At 38.2% G+C, this 19,518-nt stretch overlaps 1 protein-coding gene across 1 annotated transcript in view; it reads left to right on the top strand.

Moving 5' to 3' along the window:
• The window catches only part of eIF3j (eukaryotic translation initiation factor 3 subunit j), a 91,438-nt gene that overhangs the window by 16,051 nt on the left and 55,869 nt on the right, over window positions 1-19,518 (top strand). The window contains exons 3-4 of the mRNA XM_053772280.2: window positions 8,784-8,894; window positions 15,083-15,254. Coding sequence (XP_053628255.2) covers window positions 8,784-8,894; window positions 15,083-15,254 — 283 coding nt within the window. The remainder of the gene's footprint in view (window positions 1-8,783; window positions 8,895-15,082; window positions 15,255-19,518) is intronic.

Raw genomic sequence — 19,518 nt, 5'->3', positions numbered from 1 at the left:
GTGATAAATTAGACACACGTGAAACGCTTGGGTATCTTTATTGAGGTCGTAAATCAGATGGTAGGTGTACTTTATTAGCATTTCTTCATCTGTAAATTTAAAAGCTATTTTGCAGTAAGCTCATGGAGTACAACAGATTCTCTCAACCTTGTTTTTATGGTTATCCAGTGGCTTTCCCTACCCCCCCCCCCTTCCCTAACTGTATTTTATCACTATTTGTGTGGCCTGATTTCACACACTTCTATTTCTATTATATGGCTTTATATAAATTAAATTCCATCACCCATCTATCACTCCAATAACTCAGTCGGTCATTTCTATTGTTTGTTGAACTTAATATTTTTGCATCTGCAAACATATTCACAGTGGGTCCACCTTTTTTGTAAGCATCGGAATTTGTAATTTTCGCAGATCGTAACATTTTTTCATCAAAATTTGATCGAAAAGTCGTTGGCCCCCAAACCCCCATTTAGCACTCCCAGCCCCAACACCATTTAAGTCGGGTGCCCATTTTTTATGTGAGTGAGAGACCCCACGGTTCAACGATAATGTTGTAATTTTCCACTTGTTTTTGCTTGCAACTCAAAAAATTTCCATGGTCCCAAAGAAAGTCCTGTCCCGCCCTTTGGAAAGGGGGGAGAAATACGAAAAATTAAAGAAAGAACTGAGCAAAGTACCAAAGTGGGGGGAGGAAAAGAGAGGGAGAAATGTCCCCTTTATTTATTCTAACAATGATACTAAAGCAGCACGCCCAAAAAAGGCATAGTGCCCGCCAGTGATAAAGGGGCATTAACAGTGTAGCGGTTGGGAATAATTTAAAAAACAGCACAAACTAACCTCCCTTTTTTAGGGATATAGGGGTACTGACAAACCCTCCCTGCCACTGTTACCACCACTATGGGGGTTTGCTTTTGGGGCCCCTTTTATCAAAACAATGAACACCACTTGGAAAATAATGAATATGATTTTATTATTTTAGAGTATGTCAGTTTCTGTGTTGTTAATATTGTTTATTATGTCAATTAAGAAGTGGGAGATAAATGCTTTAAGGGATATTTGTGTATTTGAAGGGTATCTTTTCCCCCCAAAACACACCCTGCCTCCCAAATTCCTAAATAAAAGAATACACATATTTTATTCATACAAACAAGAGTCTTTATTAACGGTAAAATTTATTTTTTTGTTTTTTTCTTCACCATTGTTTTTTGTATGTAAATAATTTTTAAAAAAAGAATAAAAATTTTGCTTTTCTGGAACAGATTAATTGGGTTTAATTATGTATTTCTTATAGGTGGTTTCGCAATTAATTTTTTCATTAGTCACCCCTCTTAAAGATTAACGATGAAAACGAGGGTCCACTGTGTTTTAAATATTTGTTGAGGGTTTTTGAGGTTGATCATTTTTTCTTGTGTTTTAGGGGAAACAACCTTTCAAATGTAAGTGTTAGAAAGGGCACCCTGCATCCCAAGTAAGTTAAGCAGTTAATCAATTGAAAAAGGACAGCACGAAACTAACTCCTCCAGTGTTATTGGAGGTATATAGGGCTACTGACAACACCGCTGCCTCTGCCACTGCCTTCACCACCACTATGCGAGGCTTATGCTTTGTGGCCCTTATACCCTCAACAACAATGCAACACCACTTGTGACATACATAATGACATATGTATTTTATTCATTCTAGAGTATGTCATGTTTCTGTGTTGTTAATATTGTTTATTATGTCATATTAGATGAATTGTGGTAGATAAATAAGCCATAAAGTTGATATTAGTGTCATATTGAAGGACTATCTTGTCCTGTCTCCAAACACACACCCCTGCCTCCGCTACAATTCCTAACATACATAATGACATACACGTATTTTATTCATACACCAACAAGAGTCTTCATTAACGGTAAATGTGATTTTATTGTTTTATTCTTCATGTCTCATTGTTTTTTATGTATGTAAATCGATATTTCATGTAAAAAAAAAGAATAAAAAAATTTTAAGACTTTTGGTCTGGAACAGATTAATTGGATTTACATTATGTATTTCTTATAGGGAAAATGGTTTCGCAAATCGTCAATTTTGCCATTAGTCACCCTCTCTGTAACAGATTAACGATGAAAAACGAGGATCCACTGTAGTTTAATAAATACTTGTTGGAGATGGGTTATTGAGGTTGATCATTTTATTCTCTTGTGTTATAGGGGTAGAACTAACCTTTTCAAATGTAAGTGTTGCAGAAATGGTTAGCTATGTTCATGTCATCCACAATTGTAAGTCCAAATGCTTTTGGTGTACCTTCTTTCTCATTCAATTCTCTTACTCCCTCCCTTCCCTCCACCTCATCCATGCCTGCAGTGCAGTGCAAGGAAGATTCCTTGATGCTGATGAGGGACTCAAGATCCAAAGAATTGAAATTGTCTTCCCCTTCCTTAAATTAAACCTGATTATCTCTCATTCTCCAGGTGTTGCATAACTTCTGTCAGTTTAGTGCTTTGCCCCCTAAATATAACCATACAGTGCATCAAAATACTTATTTTATAGATTGCAAGAGCTGCTCCAGTAGATTATAAATTCAGTACACCTTGCTCTTCAAGGTTTGATGTTAAATTCTCAAATTTTCACTTAATAGACCAGTGAGAAAAAATTTGAAAACATTTCTTTGCTGGGATGGTAACTCAGTTTCTTTAGAATGTATTCAGCTACATATCAGTCAATCCAAGGGTCTAACTTCTTTTTAACCTTGCCTACAAGGTTTCAACTATAATTCAAAGCAATGCTTCTTTTTTGCTGGAACAGCACCATAGATATTTTAAAGATTTTGCTGTCTTTTGAAAATAAGTACCATAGCATTCAGCTGCTGTATTTAAGTATCTCAACATTTTGATAGGCATCTATATTCTAGATTGGACATCTTACATTGTGTTACATTCTAGTCGATAGCATTTCCACATGTCAACAAGCAGGTTTATATTCTTAACTGTAAAAAATCTTTCTCTTCAGAAGGTAACATGGCTTGGGATTTGATTCTCTAGTGAGCTACAGTTTTGTCCTCATTTGTATAGTGAGCCTTCTGGTAGTTAACTTACCAACATGAAATCCATGGTTATAACTTGGATATTTTAATCTTCTCCACTCTCGCGAAGAATAAACCTCATCTGATCTTTATTCCTCCAAAGTTCTGCCTTAATTGTTTGCCTATGACACTTCCTACACCTTGTGTTAGGTAAGGTAAAATATCAAAGGTTAAGCCTCATTAGCTCTTAACTATATATGGTACTACAGCCATAAAATGCAACATTTGCAGATGAAGGTGTTGTGGCTTTTTTTTATTTTATTTATTTATTTATTTACAGCTTTGATTAAAACTCCACATTCAATACTTATTGATTTATAGGTAAATTCTTCATAATTAATTTTGTCTAATTAATAATCATGCTTGACACCAGTTTCTTTGAGGTTTAAATCAATTCTTCCCAAAAAGCTATGCATAATTGGCTTTTTTCTTCTAAATGCCCACAAACAAATTAACCAACATCAAAAATGCATCTATACCTTCAGAAAATTTTCACTAGTTTATATACAGTGGAACCCCAGTTTTCGTATTTAATCCATTCCAGAAGGTCGGCCAAAAACCAATTTGTACAAAACTGACGTAACATTTCCTACGAGAAATAGTGTAAATCCAATTACAGTGGACCCCCGGTTCGCGAAGCCATCAGTATCCGATAAATCCGGTATCCGAAGCATTATATCACAAAAAATTTGCCTCGGTTCCCGTTACAAAACTCAGTATGCGATAAGATTTGTACGAGACGTGTCCAGTGTTTACAAGCCAGCCAGTGTGTGCGCATCTAAGGATACATTCGGTACTTTCTATATTATCCATATTATCACTGTTTTTGGTGCTTGTTTCTGCAAAATAAGTAACCATGGGCCCCAAGAAAGCTTCTAGTGCCAACCCATCGAGACCAAGGGTGCTAATGACTATTGAAATTAAGGAAATGTGTGCAAAGTGGCTTGAAGTGCAAACCTTTTTTGACGAAAATCACCCTGACACAGCTACTGCAAGCCGTGTTGGCAACCTGTACACTGACAATGTTGTGAACCACTTTAGGAAAGTCATAAAGGAAAGAGGTACAGGCCTCTATGGACAGATATGTTGTGCGACAGAAGTCCAGTGACTCTCAAGCTGGTCCTAGTGGCATTAAAAGAAGAAGGGAAGTAACCCCGGAAAAGGACTTGCTGCCTCAAGTCCTAATTCAGGGGGATTCCCCTTCTAAACATTAAAAACTTCGACACACTCCCCTCCTCCCATCCCATCAATCATCACCAGATCTTCATTAAAGATAAGTGTCAATTATTCTATTGTGATTATTCTATTGTTATTGTTATTGTAATTATTATATTGCATTAAACGTAATATATCATGTGGTAAGTGTTTTTTTTCATACTTTTGGGTGTCTCGCACGGATTAATTTGATTTCCATTATTTCTTATGGAGAAAATTGATTCATTTTCCGATAATTTTGGTTTACGATGAGCTCTCAGGAACGGATTAATATCGTGAACCGGGGGTCCACTCTAATCCGTTCCAGACACCCAAAAATATTAATAAAAAATACATTTTATAGAGAATAACTATAGTTTTACATACAGAAAACAGTGAGAAATTAATATAAAGCACTAATGAAATTGATATATGAACATTTAAATTACTTTTACCTTTATTGAAGACTTGTTGGTGTATGGAAGACGGCGAGGAGGGCAGAGGGAGTAGAGTTTATCTCTACCACCATCACTACCACCCTCTACGAGTAACAAAGTAAGACTGAGTCACAAACTATGAGTGGTTGCATCCCGCCAGCAGGTGGATGCATCTGGTTTGGACGATTTCTGAGCGGATGTACGAAAAGGGGGGGAAAGTTTTGCCAAAAATGGGTGAAAACTTAATTGTACGATAAACGGACCGGATGAAAACCGGGGTTCCATTGTGTATATATTCTCTTATTAATTAAACATTTTTAAATATTTATGTTCATGATAAATGCATAATTTTCTTTAACTGAATAGTTGTGGGGAAAATCCAAATACATAATGCAGTACTATTAGAATTTGTGATTTTTTTTTTAGTCTGGTAGTACAGTATAGAGTAAACATTTGGACATCGTGTCATTAGTACAGGGATGCTTAGTCATTTAACCCGTAAACAGTCCAAACGTATATACGTTCTCTCGCGTAGTGCCCCAAATTTTTTGAGAAAAAAAAATCGTATTTTTTTAATAGGAAAAAAGAGCATGTGGTACCCAGGCATCCCCAATTTTTTTAATATGGCGCACAGTGAGTGCGCACACCCATTCTCTCATGTCTAGGCGGCTCAGGCTTATCATGGCAATGTTGAATGTTATTTTTTATTTTTTTATTATCACACCGGCCGATTCCCACCAAGGCAGGGTGGCCCGAAAAAGAAAAACTTTCACCATCATTCACTCCATCACTGTCTTGCCAGAAGGGTGCTTTACACTACAGTTTTTAAACTGCAACATTAACACCCCTCCTTCAGAGTGCAGGCACTGTACTTCCCATCTCCAGGACTCAAGTCCGGCCTGCCGGTTTCCCTGAATCCCTTCATAAATGTTACTTTGCTCACACTCCAACAGCACGTCAAGTATTAAAAACCATTTGTCTCCATTCACTCCTATCAAACACGCTCACGCATGCCTGCTGGAAGTCCAAGCCCCTCGCACACAAAACCTCCTTTACCCCCTCCCTCCAACCCTTCCTAGGCCGACCCCTACCCCGCCTTCCTTCCACTACAGACTGATACACTCTTGAAGTCATTCTGTTTCGCTCCATTCTCTCTACATGTCCGAACCACCTCAACAACCCTTCCTCAGCCCTCTGGACAACAGTTTTGGTAATCCCGCACCTCCTCCTAACTTCCAAACTACGAATTCTCTGCATTATATTCACACCACACATTGCCCTCAGACATGACATCTCCACTGCCTCCAGCCTTCTCCTCGCTGCAACATTCATCACCCACGCTTCACACCCATATAAGAGCGTTGGTAAAACTATACTCTCATACATTCCCCTCTTTGCCTCCAAGGACAAAGTTCTTTGTTTCCACAGACTCCTAAGTGCACCACTCACTCTTTTTCCCTCATCAATTCTATGATTCACCTCATCTTTCATAGACCCATCCGCTGACACGTCCACTCCCAAATATCTGAATACGTTCACCTCCTCCATACTCTCTCCCTCCAATCTGATATTCAATCTTTCATCACCTAATCTTTTTGTTATCCTCATAACCTTACTCTTTCCTGTATTCACCTTTAATTTTCTTCTTTTGCACACCCTACCAAATTCATCCACCAATCTCTGCAACTTCTCTTCAGAATCTCCCAAGAGCACAGTGTCATCAGCAAAGAGCAGCTGTGACAACTCCCACTTTGTGTGTGATTCTTTATCTTTTAACTCCACGCCTCTTGCCAAAACCCTCGCATTTACTTCTCTTACAACCCCATCTATAAATATATTAAACAACCACGGTGACATCACACATCCTTGTCTAAGGCCTACTTTTACTGGGAAAAAATTTCCCTCTTTCCTACATACTCTAACTTGAGCCTCACTATCCTCGTAAAAACTCTTCACTGCTTTCAGTAACCTACCTCCTACACCATACACTTGCAACATCTGCCACATTGCCCCCCTATCCACCCTGTCATACGCCTTTTCCAAATCCATAAATGCCACAAAGACCTCTTTAGCCTTATCTAAATACTGTTCACTTATATGTTTCACTGTAAACACCTGGTCCACACACCCCCTACCTTTCCTAAAGCCTCCTTGTTCATCTGCTATCCTATTCTCCGTCTTACTCTTAATTCTTTCAATTATAACTCTACCATACACTTTACCAGGTACACTCAACAGACTTATCCCCCTATAATTTTTGCACTCTCTTTTATCCCCTTTGCCTTTATACAAAGGAACTATGCATGCTCTCTGCCAATCCCTAGGTACCTTACCCTCTTCCATACATTTATTAAATAATTGCACCAACCACTCCAAAACTATATCCCCACCTGCTTTTAACATTTCTATCTTTATCCCATCAATCCCGGCTGCCTTACCCCCTTTCATTTTACCTACTGCCTCACGAACTTCCCCCACACTCACAACTGGCTCTTCCTCACTCCTACAAGATGTTATTCCTCCTTGCCCTATACACGAAATCACAGCTTCCCTATCTTCATCAACATTTAACAATTCCTCAAAATATTCCTTCCATCTTCCCAATACCTCTAACTCTCCATTTAATAACTCTCCTCTCCTATTTTTAACTGACAAATCCATTTGTTCTCTAGGCTTTCTTAACTTGTTAATCTCACTCCAAAACTTTTTCTTATTTTCAACAAAATTTGTTGATAACATCTCACCCACTCTCTCATTTGCTCTCTTTTTACATTGCTTCACCACTCTCTTAACTTCTCTCTTTTTCTCCATATACTCTTCCCTCCTTGCATCACTTCTACTTTGTAAAAACTTCTCATATGCTAACTTTTTCTCCCTTACTACTCTCTTTACATCATCATTCCACCAATCGCTCCTCTTCCCTCCTGCACCCACTTTCCTGTAACCACAAACTTCTGCTGAACACTCTAACACTACATTTTTAAACCTACCCCATACCTCTTCGACCCCATTGCCTATGCTCTCATTAGCCCATCTATCCTCCAATAGCTGTTTATATCTTACCCTAACTGCCTCCTCTTTTAGTTTATAAACCTTCACCTCTCTCTTCCCTGATGCTTCTATTCTCCTTGTATCCCATCTACCTTTTACTCTCAGTATAGCTACAACTAGAAAGTGATCTGATATATCTGTGGCCCCTCTATAAACATGTACATCCTGAAGTCTACTCAACAGTCTTTTATCTACCAATACATAATCCAACAAACTACTGTCATTTCGCCCTAAATCATATCGTGTATACTTATTTATCCTCTTTTTCTTAAAATATGTATTACCTATAACTAAACCCCTTTCTATACAAAGTTCAATCAAAGGGCTCCCATTATCATTTACACCTGGCACCCCAAACTTACCTACCACACCCTCTCTAAAAGTTTCTCCTACTTTAGCATTCAAGTCCCCTACCACAATTACTCTCTCACTTGGTTCAAAGGCTCCTATACATTCACTTAACATCTCCCAAAATCTCTCTCTCTCCTCTGCATTCCTCTCTTCTCCAGGTGCATACACGCTTATTATGACCCACTTCTCGCATCCAACCTTTACTTTAATCCACATAATTCTTGAATTTACACATTCATATTCTCTTTTCTCCTTCCATAACTGATCATTTAACATTACTGCTACCCCTTCCTTTGCTCTAACTCTCTCAGATACTCCAGATTTAATCCCATTTATTTCCCCCCACTGAAACTCTCCTACCCCCTTCAGCTTTGTTTCGCTTAGGGCCAGGACAAATAAAACGTATATATACGTTTGGACCGTTTATGGGTTAAACTTGTTTGTGCTTCATCAATTATGCTTAATTTCAGGTGTATTTGGAGTGTTATGCAGTGCACCAAATTTTTAATACATATGTTGCTTAAAGTAAACCAATTTGGTAAAAAAAAAATACAATAATAGTGAAATTAAGGAATTTTTTTTTTTTTTTGTGCCCAACTTCTGTAGTATAGTACATGATATATGCCTGCACAAAGAAATTTGTGTAACAGTCCTTGATTACAGCTATTTTAAACTGCTTTCAGGACAACTGGGATGATGAGGAAGAAGAGAGAAAAGAGGCCACAATAGACACTACCACAGCCCAAGTTAAAAAGAAAAAGAAGAAATTATCAGAAATTATTGCTGAGAAAGAGGCAAGTCATTCATTTACTATTATTGGACTAATCTTTATTATACATCTTTTGGTTTTGATGTTCAGGTATAGAGCATGTAGAATAAGCAGTAGTCACTTAAATTCTCTATGCCCATAATTTTCACTTTTACCATTATTTGTCAAGTTTCTCTATTTTAGGGTTGGTGAACTGTATCAAAATATTCAGTCCTGTTTTAGATTAGGTCAACGTAATTGTGAGAAAAATCTCAAGTTCATATCATCAAGCTTGTCTGTATTTCTTTTGCAAGGTTATATACTATGTGATGTGCAAGTGATGAAATTTTTGGGGTTCAGGAAGCTTTATAGAGTTGAGATTATAATTTAATTTTGATTAATCTTGTAATGGTGGGAGACTTGTTTCCGTGACCTAGTAAGTAATATTGGCAGGCACCCTAAAGTAAAAATAGTTGATTTGCCTTTTTCTGCTGTTCTGGTTACTGGCAGAGGCCAGACTGATTGCTATCAGCATAGTACCGAGGAGCAGAATTTGTCCTGAACCTTTGGCACTTTCAGAACTTCTGTGCTAAAAAATATTAGTAGGTTTGTAAACAGTAACCATCCAGGAGGGTACTACTGTCCTGTCATACAAATATATAATAGAAGTCTGATAAATACTTTATCTTCTATCAGGATTACTTTTTTTTTTCCTTGTAAATGTGTAATTTGAAGGTATACCTTACTAACTTGTATGTATCATACATTTAACTTCATTTTTCTGCACGTTTCTTGTCACTATTCCCCCCCCCCCCCCCCCCCCCCCCCCGAAGTTCCTTTCTAATTGAGAAAGACTGATTTTAAATTGGGCCACAGGAACAGTGATTCTTGGAACCATTAGCAGGTGAAGCTTGTGTGTAGCTGCAGGATCAGAGCTAAATTTATAAAGTTTTTCTTTGGTATTTAATCGAGCATCATTTTTTAGTATTTGTTACTTGTGACGCTAGCTTCCTCCCCTTGTAACTCGTCCCATTAAATTGTTCTATTGATTCTGTTAAGACAACTTTCTGGTATCCTTTTGGTGCTAGGGAGTTATTTATTCTTAGTATCCTTTTATCTTGTGTGGTTATTCTCTCTCCTGTCAGTCAGTAAGGGCATGTCTACTTCTTTAGCCATTCACAACTTTTTTTTCTATGAATTAGCTTGTCCACTGCTGCACATTTCCATTTTGGCCTAGCATGTATTGTGAATATTTTTTTCTTGTAGCATCTCCACATATCTAAAGACGTTTTTAATATTGGGCAGTGTTCAGCGAGTTCCCTAGGATTTCATTAATATTTTCTAGCGACATTTCTGTCAGTTTTAAGTCATATTAGCCTTTCTTTCTGATGCTTCTGATAGTTTATAATGGTATTATTCATGTAGCCTGTGCTTGCATTCTCCCTCCCCCCCTTTTTTTTTTTTATGCTCTTTATCCATATTCAGTTTCATCAGCTGTCTGTTGTTCCACTTGCTCAGTCTGTCTGGATCTTCCTGCAAGGATAATTTTATTGCTTGAATAGGATCTTTGTATCATCAACAAACATGTTCATAAAGTTTGTCTTCCTGGAGGTTGCTCGCAAAAACTAGAAATATTACCGGGGCAAGCACTCATCCTTGTAGCACCTCACTAGTGACATTTTCCCATAAGGATAGTTTGCTTCCAAGTGGAAAATCTCATCCGCTGCAATAATAGATGTGATTTACAGTTTCCAGATTAGTTTTTCATTAAGAACTTTCTGAAAGCATTCTTGAAATCTAATTAAATGCACTGTCCATTCATTTCTTTCTTCAATAATCTGTGACTGTCATAGTAGCTAGTTTGGGTTTGACATTGTTATGCACTATGCAATATCATTGTCATTTGTGAATACGAGGTAGTGTTTTCTAGTTTTGTCACTTCTATCACTTGCTGGGTTCCAGTAAATTTATCACTATTGTTTGTTCTGTATACAACTTTATATGAATTACTACTTAGAATTTTCTGCTATACCTGTCTTGCATGGGTTCTACACACAAGTCACCTATAATTTAAATTCACAAAGTGTGAAATTATAGCAACAGCCAACACGTAGTATTAAACTGTACATTTTATTTTTTTATGGAACATTGTTATTGGCAGTAAATAAAAATAACATTCAATGGTATTTCAAACAGAATATCAATAAATTGCACTTTGTGGTACCTAGTCCCATAAGTGTTGCTTCTAACAAGTTGGCTAACTGCTGCTAAATGTACTGTCCTTGACCTTCCTGTTTCTAGTTGTATTTTAAGCACATCAGATTATTATCCTTCTGTCATTTAGTTTGCAATAAAGATTACATATTTGTTGGACTTCAAATATTCTTAATAGTAATAAATTTGATTTTAAATCCTTTGCTTTTCGGTGGATAGTAGCATGATGCAACTGGGAGGCGATTTTGGCGTAATTGTGTATAGACAATATTGTATTGAGCATGCATATTGACCATGTTGTATTGAGCTTACATGTAGAATTCTGAAAAAGCTCTTCCCTCTCTATTGCTCGTACTGTTTTCTTCTTTCTGTACATCAAGAGGCTACTTTTGGATAGGAAATATTAGAACATGTCAGATTTGTGTGCTGCATAAAATCTGTAGTTTATTGATAGAAGGATACAACTGTTTTATTCTGTTTTCGGTCATGTAATGTAATCCTGATAAGTTTGTTTTTGTTTTCCTTATTCTATTAAGCCTTTGGTAGTTTGTGAATAAATGGCCCCCTCTTGTCAATGACCATCGAATGTTTAGAGGGAACTGGCTATCTGGTGAAAGGGTTCAAATTAAGACCTAGTAATTGTATGTTGTGTGGTGTAAATATTATGCAGAGAATTCTTAGTATGGAAATTAGGAGGAGGTGTGGAGTTACTAAAAGTATTAGACAGAAGACTGAAGAGGGGCTATTACAACCCAGGAGTCCAAATGGCCTGTTATCCTGGGTGTAAAGGGAGCAAAATAAACACAGCAGAAAGGTTTTGACTTATATTATCCTTCACCAATTTAGAACAGCAATATGTACACTATATACAGTGATAGGTATTAGTGCACTCCACGGTAAGCAAGGCAGAATAGAAGCCACATGAGAGCAGACCGTGCTTCAACCAGCTCTAGAATGGGAATAACAAGGGCAGACAGGAGAGTGGTACCCACATAACCTCTGCGATTGCCAAAACCATCTTATTGGCTGGAACCTGGTTACTAGTTGAACGACGGGGCCCCATCGTCAACTCTTAGTTACCTGGTTCGCTGGTTGGGGGAGATAGCCTGTAAATGAGGGTGTGTACATGTGCCGAATAAAGGTTACGCACTCTTTGCATGCCACACCCTCACCCCGAGAAGGCTCAGGATTAGGCTGTCACCTCCCAGTGGTAACCGTGCTGCCATGGCACAAAATAATGGGACCGCCTTTCTTCTCCACCATCCAACTCTTAGATAGAGCTCAGCTTTTCTCGTGACAAAAAACCAAACCCTAAACTCAGAGTGAGACAGCAGTCAGTCGGGCTAGCATAGGTCCAAGATACAGGCGGACGGTAGCCCGCATCCCCTCGCAAAAAAAAAAAAAACCCACACCAGGGGATGAAAAAAAAAAGGCATGGAAAGGGTTACCACAAGTAACCTAACATCCTAACCTAATTAAATAATATAGTTAGACTCTAGATAAAGAGTCTGCCAACATATTTTCTTTGCCGGCAATATATTTAATTCTGAGCGAGTATGGTTGCATCCTTAAAACCCAATGCATGAGCCTTGTGTTGTGGTTCTTCATGGCTTGGAGATATACTAGAGGATTGTGATCACTGTAGACGGTGACCACCTGCGATGTCTGGCCCACATAAACATCGAAATGCTCCAAAGCCAGTACCAGCGCGAGGGCTTCTTTTTCAATGGTAGAGTAAGCCCTCTGATGCGGCTGGAACTTTGCAGAGTAGTAGGCTACAGGCTGCAACTCCTCGTTCTCGTTTTGCAATAGTACTGCCCCAACCCCAGACTCGCAAGCATCAACCTGTAATGAAAAAGGTTTGGAGAAGTCTGGAGACAAAAGAATGGGTGCAGTACACAATAATCTTTTTGCTTTGTCAAAAGCATTTTTACAGTCTGGGGTCCAATTAAAGGGAACTTAGTGACTGGTAAGAGAGGTAAGAGGGGCTACAATATCTGAGAAATTCTTACAGAATCTTCTGTCCAATTAAAGGGAACTTAGTGACTGGTAAGAGAGTTAAGAGGGGCTACAATATCTGAGAAATTCTTACAGAATCTTCTGTAAAATCCTATCATGCCTAGGAAACGTTGAAGAGATGTCCTATCATGAGGAACTGGATAATCTTTAATAGCAAGAACTTTAGCAAGTTTAGGAGCAACTTTACCACTACCTACTTCATGGCCTAGAAAAGTGACAGTGGCCTGGCCAAAGGAAGATTTAGATAAATTAACAGTTAAATGGGAACTCTGAAAGGTCTCAAAAAGAGCCTTAAGTCTAAGTAGGTGTTGATCCCAAGTATCAGACACCACAACAATATCATCCAGGTACGCTGCCGTGCCTTCAAGTCCTTTAATGGCCTGATGGATAAGTTTCTGGAATGAAGAGGGGGAGTTTTTCATTCCGAAGGGGGTAACTGTGTATTGATAATGACCTCCTGGAATTGCGAAGGCAGAGATTTCCTTCGCCTTATCCGTCAAAGGTACCTGATAGTAACCTTTAAGGAGATCTAACTTGGACACAAAAGTAGCCTTACCGACAAAGTCAATTACATCATCCAGACGAGGAAGAGGGTAAGCATCTGTGATTGTGACCTCATTCACCTTATGGTAGTCTGTGCACATACGAAACCCTCCATCAGCCTTTTTAACAAGGATGCACGGTGATGCCCATGGACTAGATGACTCCTCCACTAAACCATGCTCAAACAGAAATTCTACTTCCTGCTGAAGTATCCTCTGCTTTTCAGGATTAGCTCTGTAGGGGGAGAGTTTAATAGGTTTAGAGTTTCCCACATCTACATCATGATAACCTAACGTACATTTTTTTGGCACATCTGAAAAAATATTAGGATATGACTGTAGAAGCTCAGTTAAACTTGTTGCTTGCGTTTCAGATAGGAGTGAATGGAGATGCATGGTTTTTGGGACCTGATGAGCTGTTGGAGTGTGAGCAGGGTAATATTTTGTGAAGGGATTCAGAGAAACCGGTTAGCTGGACTTGAGTCCTGGAAATGGGAAGTACATTGCCTGCACTTTAAAGGAGGGGTTTGGGATATTGGCAGTTTGGAGGGACATCTAAGCTGTCGTGTCTGAGTGCCTCTGCAAAGACAGTGATTATGTGTGAGTGATGGTGAAAGTGTTGAACGATGAAAGTTTTTTCTTTCTTTTTGGGTCACCCTGCCTTGGTGGGAAACAGCCTACGTGTTAAAAAAAATGAACTGCAAGTAATATAATACTTTTAATTTATAAATTTTGAAAAAAAAAAAATTGTTTGAGGGAACGCATGTACCATGAAATTATTTGATACGTCTTCCCCAATTTAGAGGAATGAAGTAATGCTTAGTTTTGTAGTTAATTTACCAAGTCTGACTTTAAATTTAGTTAAAAGAAAACCATGGATGTGGTAAGTATTGCACCATACTGTATTATCCACCAATGGGGTACAGTTTATTAAGAAATTATCTTAAAAGCATGACTGGAGTAAGTGGTGGATTTTTGGTCTTCAAAAATGTAGAAAACTGAGTGTGGAAGTTGTCAGTGAAAAGGATTCATGAATGTAGATGTGTAAGTTGCTTAATGAGATTTATTTATGGCTCAAAACACAAAGGCAGTATAATGTGATCCTTTGACAACAATATACCTAAAGAGTGCACTTGATAGTCGCAAACAATTAACACTTGAAGTTGACGGCGCTACCTTTCCTTTTTCTTTTCTGAAAATCTGATCATGAACTACTTTTTGAAGTATACCACAAACCTTGATCTATCATGTGGTATTTTATACCATTTGTCTTCATTGGGATTTATTTATGCCGTATGATGAAAAAATGATCTTGCGATTTCTCAAAACTTTTGTAGAGTTTACCTTTACAGTTAATGCAATCTCTTGCTTATTTATTTAATTTGGCAACATGTTTTTAAAACTATTAATTTACTCAAGTTAATGCTCATTACTGATAAGTTTCAGTATTCCTCAACAGGCAAAACATATAGAGGAAAGTGAGAAACGGAGGAAAGAAGCAGAGGAAAAAGCAAGATCACAGACAGCAGAAGGAATATTGGCAGAAAAAATGAGACTTCAACAAATCCAAGAAGCTGCAGATTTACAACTTGCAAATGACCTTGTTGGGACTGGTAGCAATACTGAAGAAGGTGCGGCAGTAATATCTGATGAGGTTTAACTCTGGCTTATACTCAAAATCATAAATTTCTCCTCGTACATAAGAGGAAATAAAGATGGTTTACATATTCCTTCTTGGAGTACTGGAAACTACATAAGGTTATGTACTTATAATGCTGTTGTGTGGATGATTATTTAATCAAATTTATTTCAGAACTACAAAATACAAGGTCAGGCATTGAAATATAGAGCTTCTATTTTTTGTATCTTGTAGGCAGATACTAAACATACATATAGGTAGGACGGAACATCCATTAACCCTTTGACTGTTTTGGTCGTATATATACGTCTTACGAGCCAGTGTTTCAGACGTATATATACTCAATAATTCTAGCGGCTTCAAATCAATCGGAAGAAAGCTGGTAGGCCCACATGTGAGAGAATGGGTCTGTGTGGTCAGTGTGCACCACATAAAGAAAATCCTGCAGCACACAGTGCGTAATGAGAAAAAAACCCATCGTTTTTTTGGATTAAAACGCCGACTTTGAGGTGTATTTTCGTGTAGTATTTATCGATGTATTTGTGTTTTCATGGTCTTAGGTGATAAAATTGAAAACATATTACAGAAACAGAGATGATTTTTCATTACTTTGACACTGAAAACGACCTTGAAACTGAGCTCAAAGTAGCGGAAATGTTCGATTTTTACCAATGTTCAGGAGTAAACAAATCACACCACACGTCCAATACACGTCAACTGGGGAGTCTAATATTCTTTCACTAGCGCACTGATATTATTTATACCATTTTTGCAATAATGCAGTAGTCTGCATAACAGTAAATTTTGTATTTTTTTCTATGAATAAAAAATCAAAATAGAAAGCAATAATAATATAAGAGGGGCCTAGAGATGTGACTAATGAACAGAGGATATGTTATTTTAGTGCCAAGAATGTCTACCTTGTTTATTCTGGACCCTATTTTGAAATTGGCATCTTTTTTAGTTTGCGTGAAATTGGCCAAATTGCCAATTTCTGACCACAATATTGGGTAGTCCAAATTGGTAAATGGGAGGTTTCTTGTACTCATCTGATAGATAAAATGGAGTTCTAAAGAAATAGCTATGAGTTTGGTCAACTGGAACAACGGAATTGGCTGAAAATAGGGCTCAAAGTCGGCGAAATCGCCGATACGCATATGTCACCAAGACCGCTAACTTCGCAGGAGCGTAATTCCATGAGTTTTCGACCAAATTTCGAACTTTTGGTGTCATTACCATCGGGAAAAGATTCTCTATCATTTCATAAGAATTTTTTTTTTTTTTTTTTTTTTTTTTTTTTTTTTTTTTTTTTTTTTTTTTTCAAAAATTTAGCGACATAGAATGACAGTTTCAGAAAGGGGCCTGAAACAGTCAAAGGGTTAAGTCTTGATACCTGTGAAAGACTTGAGCAGAGAATTGGAGCTACTCTCCTATATTGCCTTTTCATTCCACAAGCTTCTGAATGACCCCTATGGATTTGGTGCTCCCTCCAATGACATTTAATAACATGGAACAGGATTGAGTCATTATTCTGGCAACAGAATTCTTTTAAGGGGCAGTTTTCAGGTCCTTGGGGGTCACAGTATAAAACTAAACAGAATATAATGTGGTTATTTTATTTATTAGTTGGTCTTTTAGCACAAGTAAATGACTGGGCTATGATCACCAGTTAACCACTTTTCTTGAATCTCTTTGCAGGTGTTGCCTTTCTTTCTTTGTGTCAAATTCGTGTTGCATATTGTCATGTGGTAATGACAATGCTTACAAGGCATGGTGTTGAGGATAGTCCCTTTTTTTTATACAGGGGATGCGAAGGCTTACTCAGCCCTGTAACAACTTCAGACAGTATTACCAAGGCTGGCTGGCTCCTCGGGAAAATTAATGAATAGAAAAAGAAATAATAATTCACAAAGATAAACACTATTATTTATTAATGCAAAGATAAAACACTGAAATATGAAGGTGTATCCTACTTGAAAGAAAAATGAAAAATGAAATGGAAAAATGACATTTGAATTCAACGCTAATATATACAGTGATACTGGGGTGTCTGGTTGAGGTTGACACCGTCTTGTAGAAATTGTAGCCGTTGCTGATGGGGGGGGGGGGATCACAGGTGTTTAGTGACAACCCAACTACTAGTTCTTCACAGAGTCTATAGCCTTGAATAGTCAGTCCAGATGACAGGAACACAGGTTCTTTACCACTGCAAAGATGAGGGGTAGTGTCCTGTACAATTAATCAGGTAAGTAGATAATGAAGTGACGTCCCAAGACCTTTTCAGTCCGTCTCCTTCAACACTTCTCGTTGGTTGGCAGGTGACCCGATCTGTCATTCCAAGCTGGAAAGAGAGACAGGTTACCCACTGCTTAAGAAAACACTCTCCATGATGAGTGTAAGATACTTAAAAAAGGTGGTGACTATCTAAAAGTCTCATGGGGAGCTTAAAACTGAAAGGACCACATTTATTATTGGTCAAAAGTGAAGCTTTCAACCAATATCCACTAGAATAGGAGCAGAGGCTTTTACTTAGTTGTGCTGGGAGCTGTGAGTCGAGTGATTACTGTTTGGCCGGAGCCCCACACGTCACCTTTCGGGGTGGGGAAAAAGGAGGGGAGGGGATAGCGGGAGCTAGACTGACTCTACCTTAACAAGCAGCCGGCAATCAAACTATCGTTACCATAAACTCGCTTGCTATTCCTATCTGTTGAACTTTTCCCTCACACTCCCCCATACCAAGACTTAGTCAAGGAGTATAAGAAGAATAGGCGAGGAAAAAGTTCTAATACTAAGTCGCATAAGGCAACAAATCTACTGACTGTCATGACTTAACCAGTCAGAGAAATAATTGGATGAACCATTGATATATACAATATGAAACTTAAAAGCTTGGAGTGCCAGTGTCCACCTTAAGAGGTGACTGTTGGTACCCTTAAGTTTCTAGGTATATAAAAGGTTTGTGATCTGTTTCTAAAATAAATTCTTTTCCCAGTAAATAAAATTTAAGTTTGGAGATATCCCACACAAGGGCCAAGCATTCCTTTTCTATGGTGGAGGATCTCGTTTCTGCAGGAAGACGTTTCCGGCTTAGGAAGCATACAGGGAAGGGAGTATCATCATGGTACTGTGGTAACACCACACCTAAGCCAGTATTGGAGACATCAGTCCTTAAACAAAACGGCTTATTAATATCTGGAATTTTGAGTATAGGGTCTTTAGAGAAGATGTCCTTAATCTCATTAAACTTTTCTCGAGCTACGTCGGAAAGTTCAAGAGGTTCCTTCAGACTTTTTAAGGTAGTCAGATAAGATGCCTGTAAGATCAGTGAGGTTCGGGACAAACCGTGCATAAAAATTTACAGAACCAAGAAAGCTACGCATGAGCTTCTTGGTTTTGGGGAATTTAAACTCTAATAAAGCTTCGATTTTACTGGGGAGAGGCTGCAAAGAGTTATTAGAAAGGATCAGTCCAAGATATCTAGTCTTGTTATACCCAAGGAAGCATTTCTTTGGCTTGGCAGTGAGGCCATGTGAGTGTAACCTACGTGAAACTGATGTTAATGTTTGGATATGCTTGCTCCACGTCGATGTCATTACGTAAATGTTATCAAAATAAACTGAAACATTTGACATATTACCCAAGACCTTTCTCATCAGTCTCACGTAGGTAGCACAGGCAGTTACCAAACCGAAGGGCATAGTTCTATACTGCATCAGTCCTTGGTGGGTAGGAAAAGCAGTGTACTGCTTAGAAGAAGGATCTAACATTACTTGATATGCCTGTGCAATATCAATCTCTGAAAAGAAGGAAGAGTCATAAAATTTGTGTAGATCGCTATCTATTAAGGGCATAGGCTCAGCATCCCACCGAGTTAGAGTATTAAGGCCTCTGAAGTCAATAGCAAGTCTATATGAATTATCCTCCTCCTTAACCATGACTATTGGTGAGCAATATGCAGATACTGAAGGTTCAGTGATCTTTAGTTTTAATAATTTGTCTACCTCTTGGTCAAATGTATCCCTAAGGTGAACTGGAACTGGGTATAATTTCCGTTTGATAGGATTGTCCGTGACGAAGTCAATTTTATGGACTACCGTGGAGGTGACACCTGGAATATCAGTAAAAACGTCTGAGAAGTTACTCACACATTGAAGTAGTTCATGTTTCTTATGGTCATCCAAAGACTCGTTAATATTAATGTTTGTTGCACCCGAGTGGTCAAGAGTCGCCAAGTCATGTAGTTCTCTGTCATAGTC

The sequence above is a fragment of the Cherax quadricarinatus genome, chromosome 1 (genome assembly GCF_038502225.1).
Source record: "Cherax quadricarinatus isolate ZL_2023a chromosome 1, ASM3850222v1, whole genome shotgun sequence".
NCBI classification, from domain to species: Eukaryota; Metazoa; Arthropoda; class Malacostraca; order Decapoda; family Parastacidae; genus Cherax; species Cherax quadricarinatus.
Note: the sequence above shows the minus strand (reverse complement) of the source record. Positions and strands in the feature narration are given on the sequence as shown.